The sequence below is a fragment of the Culex pipiens genome, unplaced genomic scaffold (genome assembly GCF_016801865.2).
Source record: "Culex pipiens pallens isolate TS unplaced genomic scaffold, TS_CPP_V2 Cpp_Un0027, whole genome shotgun sequence".
NCBI classification, from domain to species: Eukaryota; Metazoa; Arthropoda; class Insecta; order Diptera; family Culicidae; genus Culex; species Culex pipiens.
Genome location: NW_026292844.1, coordinates 62890 through 72461, shown reverse-complemented (window position 1 = coordinate 72461; position 9572 = coordinate 62890). Strand labels below are relative to the sequence as shown.

The window sequence follows — 9572 nt, the reverse complement described above, 5'->3', positions numbered from 1 at the left end:
TGCAAGTGATGTTTGCCGGACTTCAATTTCATTGTCTTGCAGTTTATTGATGGATGAAGTGAGAGGGCCCCACTTCATCGTGTGACTGCTAAATTAGTCCGAGGGGCATTTTTCTGCTGAGGCAATTGTTTTATTTATGTCATCCCGGTGGGATGACGTAATTTCCTGGATACGGCAGAATGATCAGGCGAGTTTTTGATTACTGGTCCGAGGTGGTGTCTTCCAAAAATGGCTTTTCTGACTTCGTTTTAAGGGGAGGGCAAGTCCATTGCCGGTGCCCCTGATGTTAAGACAGATGCCGAAAGTATTCGACTTTGCGATTTCTGCAGATTTTCTTAATTTGGCAAAACCGTCCGACAGTGTGGCCATCTCAGCGGTCGTAACATCTGGTATTTATGGCTAAGAGGACGCCGCCTCCTGACTTTTTCTGACTGAGATTTAAATTTCTATTGCCTCGGAATACAAAATGATTGTTTCCAAAAATTTCTTCAGGGTGGACGCTTTCGTCCCAGTTAGTTTCAGTTCCAAGAATAATGTCGAAAGAATGTGGGAGAATGTTTAAAGAAATTTCCTTCATTTTGCCTGGGCTTTTCATGCGATTGAAATTCTGACAATAAGTTAGAATTTCATTCGCATTCTGTTGTTCCGTTGAAGAAATTTTTGGAGATATACTTAAATTATTAATAGTACTTACTGCCTCTTGCGAGGGTGTCATTTCTTCTTCCGTGTTTTTTTTTTGTTCGATGCCACTATCCACTGCGACCAGTAATTTGATCTATTGCGGACTTGCGATTCTATTTATAGAATCACAAAGGCTTCATCTGTTATTAGGCAAATGGGACACGCACACACGCTATTGTTGAGCAAGTGCGTCGAGCGATCCAAAGCCGTAACTCTGCCGCCGAAGAGGTTTGAATGTTTTTTCCTTCCTCTTTGGCTCAGCCTTTTCCACTCTGTACTGTCCAAATGTATCGCTAGAACCGAAGTGCACATTTACGTTTTACTTATACCCAGTCCCCCACTTTGAACTCTGGTTTCTGAAAACTCGTCCCTTTCAAAGCACATTTTTGCGATCGGGCCGTGGAACTCTGCAGACGCAAATATACAGAGAACAGTATGGTCCTTCTACATGTGAAGAGTACAGGAGAAAGGACTTGCCAAGCCATGTGGGTTTGAAACCACGACCTTCCACTCATAAAGCGAAACCTGTAACCATTAGACCACAGGAGCTCGGCTCCGTGTTAGAAGGCGTCAATGCTTGTAAAAATTCGACGATGTAGTCGGCAGGTAGAATTTGTTGGCGGTTTCGCGCGAATGCTGCAGCACAGTAAAAAAAACATGGTAAAATTACATCTAAAAAGGAGTACATCTTTTATGTCAGAAAAAAGCTTTAATTTTACCTCTTATAATGTGTAAATTTACATCTGGCAGACGCTAGGAAAAAATATCTGTAATCCTAAAAAAATATCAAACCGGCGATAGTTATATCTAGCTTACTAAGTCCGCGCCCCAACCCGCACGGCTAACTCGCCGCTGTAAAAACTGGACGATCAAAGCTAATGTACCTCTATGTACCGTATATGCAGTAAATACAGTATACAATGTACGGAGCACATAGAGCTACATTGGCTTTGATCGTCCAGTTTTCACAGCGGCGAGTTAGCCGTGCGGGTTGGGGCGCGGACTTAGTAAGCTAGATATAACTATCGCCGGTTTGATATTTTTTTAGGATTACAGATATTTTTTCCTAGCGTCTGTCAGATGTAAATTTACACATTATAAGAGGAAAAATTAAAGCTTTTTTCTGACATAAAAGATGTACTTCTTTTTAGATGTAATTTTACCATGTTTTTTTTTACTGTGAGGTATTGAAGTCTTCTAGTTGTTACATATTTCCTGTAGGTTTCCAGGTCGGTGAGGGTTTGCTTAGGTGAAATTCCAATTGTTGAGTTGTATTCCATGAAGATGTTCATAAGATGTTCAGGTTCAGGAGGCAGGCCATTGGATGCAAAAAAGACATGCATGCTGGTTAGTGTTAGTCCGTCTATGCAGACGTCCGGTTTTTGGTCCTTCAGATACGCCAAGTATAGTCTGAGATTGTCATAGACTTTCGTTTCGCGGAGTCTGGCCAGCAGGAAACGGCCATCGCCGACTGCAGACTGTTCAGTTAGGCGTACTATGGGCGGCTTCATTGGGTCCAGACAGAACATACTGTCTGTTACTTCAGGAGTTTGTGATGACGTTTTTGCTGGCTGCGGCGTGGTGGCGTTTAGAGGTGGGACGATTGGCGTTTTTTCCTTCCGGTAGGGGTTGATGGTTTCCCCTTTTCGGAAGTTGATGAAGTTTGAATTCGATGTAGTTGGAGGTTGGCCAGAAAATTCGACCCTTGCCTGGTCTAGAAGTTCCTTGTCGGACAATTTGGTTGACGAATGAGTGAAAAAGTTGCTGCTACTTGCGTTGTCCTGGTCGAATTGATTGTCCTTTAAGTTAAAATGTGGCGTACTTGGGTTTCGGCCTGCGTCAGAGTTGCAGTTGGTCTGGTGCTGTTGCCGACGAAGATGCTGATGTGATTGTTGTTGCTGCAGGTGTTGCTGTTGCCGGCGTTGCTGATGATGTTGTTGTGATTGTTGTTGTTGCTGGTGCTGAATTTGTTGACGATGTTTTCGGTTGCGGCGACGTGCTTTTTCGGCTTCCTTTTCCTGAAGACGGCGAGTCCGCTGCCTGGCGTCGAAGTCGGTCCAGTCTGGCTTCCAAATTTTTTTGCTGCCGATAAGTCGCCAGCCAGATTCGATTTCCAGTACGGTTTGTTCGTTTAATTCTTCTGCCAGTGATTTTTGCCGGACTTCAATTTCATTGTCTTGCAGTTTATTGATGGATGAAGTGAGGGCCCTCACTTCATCGTGGACTGCTAAAATTATGTCCGAGGGGCATTTTTCTTCTGAGGCAATTGTTTTAATTATGTCATCCCGGTGGGATGACGTAATTTCCTGGATACGGCAGAATGATTCAGCGAGTTTTTGATTCTGGTCCGAGGTGGTGTCTTCAAATGCTTTTCTGACTTCGTTTAAGGGGAAGTCCATTGCCGGTGCCTGTGTTAATACTGCCGAAAGTATTCGACTTGCGATTTCTGCAGATTTCTTAATTTGCACCGTCCGACAGTGTGGCCATCTCAGCGGTCGTAACATCTGGTATTTATGGCTAAGAGGACGCCGCCTCCTGACTTTTTCTGACTGAGATTTAAATTTCTATTGCCACGGAATACAAAATAATTGTTTCCAAAAATTTCTTCAGGGTGGACGCTTTCGTCCCAGTTAGTTTCAGTTCCAAGAATAATGTCGAAAGAATGTGGGAGAATGTTTAAAGAAATTTCCTTCATTTTGCCTGGGCTTTTCATGCGATTGAAATTCTGACAATAAGTTAGAATTTCATTCGCATTCTGTTGTTCCGTTGAAGAAATTTTTGGAGATATACTTAAATTATTAATAGTACTTACTGCCTCTTGCGAGGGTGTCATTTCTTCTTCCGTGTTTTTTTTTTTGTTCGATGCCACTATCCACTGCGACCAGTAATTTGATCTATTGCGGACTTGCGATTCTATTTATAGAATCACAAAGGCTTCATCTGTTATTAGGCAAATGGGACACGCACACACGCTATTGTTGAGCAAGTGCGTCGAGCGATCCAAAGCCGTAACTCTGCCGCCGAAGAGGTTTGAATGTTTTTTCCTTCCTCTTTGGCTCAGCCTTTTCCACTCTGTACTGTCCAAATGTATCGCTAGAACCGAAGTGCACATTTACGTTTTACTTATACCCAGTCCCCCACTTTGAACTCTGGTTTCTGAAAACTCGTCCCTTTCAAAGCACATTTTGAAGTTAAAATGTGGCGTACTTGGGTTTCGGCCTGCGTCAGAGTTGCAGTTGGTCTGGTGCTGTTGCCGACGAAGATGCTGATGTGATTGTTGTTGCTGCAGGTGTTGCTGTTGCCGGCGTTGCTGATGATTTTGTTGTGATTGTTGTTGTTGCTGGTGCTGAATTTGTTGACGATGTTTTCGGTTGCGGCGACGTGCTTTTTCGGCTTCCTTTTCCTGAAGACGGCGAGTCCGCTGCCTGGCGTCGAAGTCGGTCCAGTCTGGCTTCCAAATTTTTTTGCTGCCGATAAGTCGCCAGCCAGATTCGATTTCCAGTACGGTTTGTTCGTTTAATTCTTCTGCCAGTGATTTTTGCCGGACTTCAATTTCATTGTCTTGCAGTTTATTGATGGATGAAGTGAGGGCCCTCACTTCATCGTGGACTGCTAAAATTATGTCCGAGGGGCATTTTTCTTCTGAGGCAATTGTTTTAATTATGTCATCCCGGTGGGATGACGTAATTTCCTGGATACGGCAGAATGATTCAGCGAGTTTTTGATTCTGGTCCGAGGTGGTGTCTTCAAATGCTTTTCTGACTTCGTTTAAGGGGAAGTCCATTGCCGGTGCCTGTGTTAATACTGCCGAAAGTATTCGACTTGCGATTTCTCCAGATTTCTTAATTTCTTCCTGCAGGCCTATGATTTTATTATGCAGTTCATTAAGGGCTTCTTGGTTTGTCTTGTCATTGGTCTTGATGTGAGTCAAGATCATATGACTGCCTTCTAAATGATGCTGCATTATTTTTCTAATGTCGATTTCCATATGTAGGTTATTTCGACAAAGGCTGCATATAGGAAGTACATGTAGTTGCAAGTCGTCTTCGGAGCCACGCTTGACCCCAATACAGGCTGCGTGAAATTTTCGATTACAAATGCCCGAACAGTTCCAGAGGTATTGTTGGTCGAAGGGTGAAGAGCACGTCGGCAAATAGCACTGCATTTTGCTTACGTTTGTTAATAAGTGCACACGCGACGCGCGACAAAAAATAAATAAGTTTACGTTTACGTTTGTGGACTGGGTCAGTGAAGGTAAATAAAAAAAAGGTGTAGAGCGAATTCAAAAACGCGTCCGTCCGGTAAAAAGACTCAACTGCAACTGAATTTTACGCATTCTATTTACCAGTTATAGTAAAATAGTGAACTTTCCAAAAATAACCCGATTCTGAAAATGCATCAATTTTTAGGATTTTTTGGAGCATGCAATGTTTCAACGAAAAATACAAATGCTACTAGTGATGGTATTTAATTGATACTAGCAGATGCTCTTATGTGACTTTTAACATGCTTAGAGCCATCGACAACGGTTTTAAGTTATTGATTATTTTGACAGAATCACACAAAATAATAACCAAAATGGCATTTTTCACTCAAATTGCCAATTTTAACAAAATTTAAAAACTTTATTGATTGAGCGTATTTAAGAGGGACTTCTAAACGCTGCTTTTGACACATTGTTGGATAGTTTAACCTGTTTCTTTTTTGAAATATAAGGTATTTAATTAGGGTAAATATTGTTCCAAAAATACATTCATAATTGTAGACCGCCTGTACACAGTTTTGGCGAACTGCAAAAAACTATCATGATAAACATTCTAAACTAACACCATAATACACAAAAAAAATCCGATTGTTAAATACATTAAAGAATGGCACATCTTTTTCTGTGAAAATTCACATGTCTCATTTTTTATGGGCCATCCTGTAGTAACAGTCAAATATAACATCAACATTAAATAAGAAATTTAAATTCATAACACAGCAAAAGATTTTTTTGTTTTTTTTTAATGATATTGAAGCATGTTTTATTTACTACATAGCGCTTTTGATTTGTTAGGCAAAATTCTTTTCGTACACAACTACCACTACATGGTTTCGCAGATACTATTACACCGATGACCCGATGACGTAATCGATGATAATTAGGTTTTACAGCGTGACGTCATTTGACAGCTCGTGTGCACTGTATACATGGTCTTCGTCGATTGTCGACGAATTTCCCCGAACAAAATCGATGACCGCATCGAACTGTGCTAGGTCCATGTAAACAGTGCACTCCTTTCTAACCTCCAAATCGAGTTGGCGTAAAACCTAATAGCTTGTCAAAATAGTTGATGATTATTTTTTTGCTTTTTCAGCTCGAAACGAGGAAAAGGAATTGAACAACTAATTGGCGGCCATTTTTTATATCATGATTTTCAAAAGAATTCACGAAACAAGTTCAAAAATAATTATCGGAAATTAGTTTTACAGACTTCCAATGCAAATAGTAGTCGAACTTCCCCAACCGACAGAGGAATATCGCTTGAGACAGCAAGTACAGGAAATGGCAAAATTGATCAAAAAAACAATAGTAATACGAACAAAGAAGAGAGCAAAAAAACACTATCCGATCAAGTCAATGAGGGAAAATACGGTTTAATACACACAGAACTCTTCAAAACTCCCATAATACGTCCTGGCGTGCTTAGCTATAAAACAAACTATGAGGTACCAAAGGATGATGCAAATAATTATGGTGGATTAAAAGATGATGAAATTTGGCTCTCGGAAGATCATTTATTAGTTTTGAATGGTGGTTCGGTAAACAAGATAAATGAAAAGGAAAAATGGCAACCAATTGACGATTATGTGGCTCCACAAAGACAAGTTAAACTTCCAGAAAATCCTAAAATACCGCCTCCATTTCCTGTCCAGCTTGCCGATGATGCGCCAATACAGTTTATCGGAAATAATAAACTTCCGATCTACAATCCGTTTACAAACCAGACAGTTTTTCTTTTCTCAAATGAAAGAGTCCCGGACATTCAAACCGGAGATTTCGTTAAAAAAAATACTACTGCCTGGAATGGAGAGAAAAATCCACCTTCAAAATTTAATGGATATCAATACCCACCCCCTGCGCCGTTACCCATTGGAGAACCAAACAAAACGTTCTCCAACCCATTCCTAAATCTTCCAGCACTACCACCTTTGCCAACTGGTTCAATTGATGAAAAAAATAGTACAGATATTGACGAGGAAGATAATTCTTTGTATTATCCTCCTCCGTATAGTTTTGAATATGAAAGCAATTATACCAACCCAGTGTCGCCTGGGCCACTAGTGCCAGGCATAATTTTACCACCGCCGCCAAATTTCTTCGCTCCTCTAATGGAGATGAAAATATCGATGAGCACACCTACTAATTCTAAAAAGAATGTTATCAACTCAAGCATAAATGAACGCACTAAAAATATGACTTTTTCCAAAAAAAATTCTGCGCCTATTAATACTACTCAAACAAATGTCCTAAAATATAACATAGAAATTGAAAAGGTTGTAGTAAAGTCATTCCCCTCTAACAATGATACAAAATTGATTAAATCTGTGCAACCTACTCAACCTAGGCATTTTCCAAAAATTCAGAATAAGACTAAAACACCTGCAATTCAACTACAAACCGATAATTTCGTTGAAACCCCTCCACTAATTTCATTGAATCAACAAAATGTAAAAGGTAATCCTATTTACTTTGAATATTTTGATGCTAGAACTTCTTCTGTAAGTTCTGGAAATGAATACTCCTTTACTACTACTACTAAACCATTGACATCAACAACACCTAAACATGTATATGGAACGACCACGGCTTTTACTCCAATCATCATACAAGTATCTAGCAAGCGTCCACCGAATAGAACATACATACCGAGCAAGCAAAAAGAATCATCACGCATAATACCAAATATAGAAAATCTTCGCTACAAAACTATGCATGAATTCAATAAAGAAATAGAAAACATTCGTCACACACTTCGCTTGTATAAAAATTCGGCACCACCTGTAGACAATTATCGAAAATCAAAAGCAAGACCCAACTATGAATATCCGTTTGGAATATCGCCTACTAGGGTGCCACCTCAAATCCAAACCTCTTACATTAATTCGCAATATAGTGATCAATTTCATCCGGACGTTAAGTATCAACCCTATAATGCTGGGTTAACTTATCATTCTACTCCAATTGGAGTTTCACATCACGATCGTCTTCCAACATACGATAAACCTGACTCGTACGATAATAATTTTAATCGTTATCGAAATCCTTCCTTGAACGTTGAAATAACTAGCGCAAACCCTCATTTAGATTTAACATTTCAAACAGCAAAACCCAGCACCCAACTCAACCCATGGCCCCAACCAAATTGGTTTAGGGTAGAAAAAGTTAAAGTGTTAGACATTCCCAAGCCATTAATCTCTAACAATGGAGCGAGTGGCTACAACACTAAAATATTTTTGCAAAACAAGTATTCAATTCCATCATATTCTGCACCTTCTAAACCTATTCAAGTCAGTACTTCTTATAGACAAAGTGATACAAAAAAATATGACAAATATTTACAATTGCAAACACAAGATTTGGCAAAAGACACTCTAGTTAACTATAAACATCCGTTACCTGCCATCAATTTTGATAGCGAATTATTGCCATATAACGGTCGAATATCAAAACCTCTGATTGACTACAAATTATCAGGTGATCAAGCTAGTGTTTATTATATAACTCCTCACGAGTTTAAGTACCAATAAGAGTATGCAACAACAAAAAACACTAAACGAACTATTACGGATTGTGATACATGAAAAACTGTGAGCCTTATTGATGCGGACGCTAAATCACTGTACATATTTATTTTAGAACTGAAATAAAAACAAAAAAAAATATTAGTTTCAATTCCTTAAACACGAAATCCGGCTTTAAAGCTATAATAGGGAAGGAGAGGGGAATAGAGTTATCCATGGCTTTCTACCTAAGGTACTCGCGATTGAGTGTGTAGTAGTGCGGTTGTCAAAATCGCTATCTCTGACTCTCTCACTCCACTGACATTGACATTGTTTATGTTTTGGTTTTCCTGGCACGGTCCTTTGTTCTTTTGTTATTGTTTTGGTTTTAGTGGCACGGAGTCATGCACTCACACTAATGCAAAGCAAGATGACGAGTACCTTTGATATACAGCCTTGAGAGTTTGTAACCTATAGGCAATCAAACGTCAAAATAACCCCCCACTAGAGGGCGCTCAAACTTGGGGTGATGTTTTCATTATAACCTACAGCGAGTTAATTGGTTTGAAATTTGAAATTGTTTTATTTCATCATAAAATTGACATTAATAGCAAATTATACCATTTTCAGGTAAGAAATAAATAGCTTAATTGATATAAACGAGAATATTTTAGTGATGGCCGATTTAACCTGTTCATTATCTGATTCAAAATAAGGGAATGTTTTAATCAACCAAAACATAACTAATCAATTGAGAATGTAGATTATTCAAGTGGACACATATTTTTTAAAGTCACTTCTACCATAAAAGCAAAGATCTGCCTGAAAAATTATAATTGGATTGATTTTCAAAATTAGCAATCTAACCTCATTCTCGCGTTTTCAATCCGGATCTCAGAATTTTCAATGAAAAAGGCAACTTAGCAAAAAAATCAAAAAGTCAGTCGATAGAACTTTTTATTTCTTACCTCCTGTTAACTTTATTTTATTCCAAAAGATCCATTTTCTTTTAAAAAACCTTAAAATAGTTTTCACTCCCCTTTGCACTTATCGCGCAAAAACGTAAACGTAACCTTGCACCAAAGTTCTTCTACTCGAATGTAGGTGGCGAATAGAGTTTTTAG

General features: G+C 39.2%; 2 protein-coding genes across 5 annotated transcripts; one reads left to right on the top strand and one right to left on the bottom strand.

Moving 5' to 3' along the window:
- Nucleotides 1-409: 409 nt before the first annotated feature.
- On the bottom strand, nucleotides 410-6047 carry LOC120427323 (dendritic arbor reduction protein 1-like). 4 transcript variants are annotated; one of them, XR_008212708.1, is made up of 2 exons: nucleotides 2178-6047; nucleotides 410-2025 (listed from the first exon to the last, which is right to left on the bottom strand). XR_008212708.1 is itself a non-coding variant. In XM_052711446.1 (2 exons), exons 1-2 carry the CDS (start codon nucleotides 3183-3185, stop codon nucleotides 1987-1989), a joined length of 1113 nt encoding a protein of 370 aa, XP_052567406.1. In that variant the 5' UTR covers nucleotides 3186-6039; the 3' UTR covers nucleotides 1690-1986. The 4 variants fall into 4 exon arrangements, 3 of the variants coding, with proteins under 3 accessions (XP_052567406.1, XP_052567407.1, XP_052567405.1); XM_052711446.1 differs by having other exon boundaries at nucleotides 1690-2091; nucleotides 2178-6039; XM_052711447.1 differs by having other exon boundaries at nucleotides 1696-2025; nucleotides 2178-6039.
- On the top strand, nucleotides 6028-8610 carry LOC120427314 (uncharacterized; the record flags this gene model as incomplete). The annotated part of the gene is made up of 1 exon (XM_039592168.2): nucleotides 6028-8610. A coding segment is annotated over one exon (2448 nt), but the record flags the coding sequence as incomplete, so codon positions are not given.
- Between the last annotated feature and the right edge of the window lie 962 nt (nucleotides 8611-9572).

What these genes read in the sequence shown, in the direction of transcription:
- LOC120427323 (XM_052711445.1), bottom strand. Translation starts at nt 3,185, where the DNA reads ATGTTACGACCGCTGAGATGGCCACACTGTCGGACGGTGCAAATTAAG.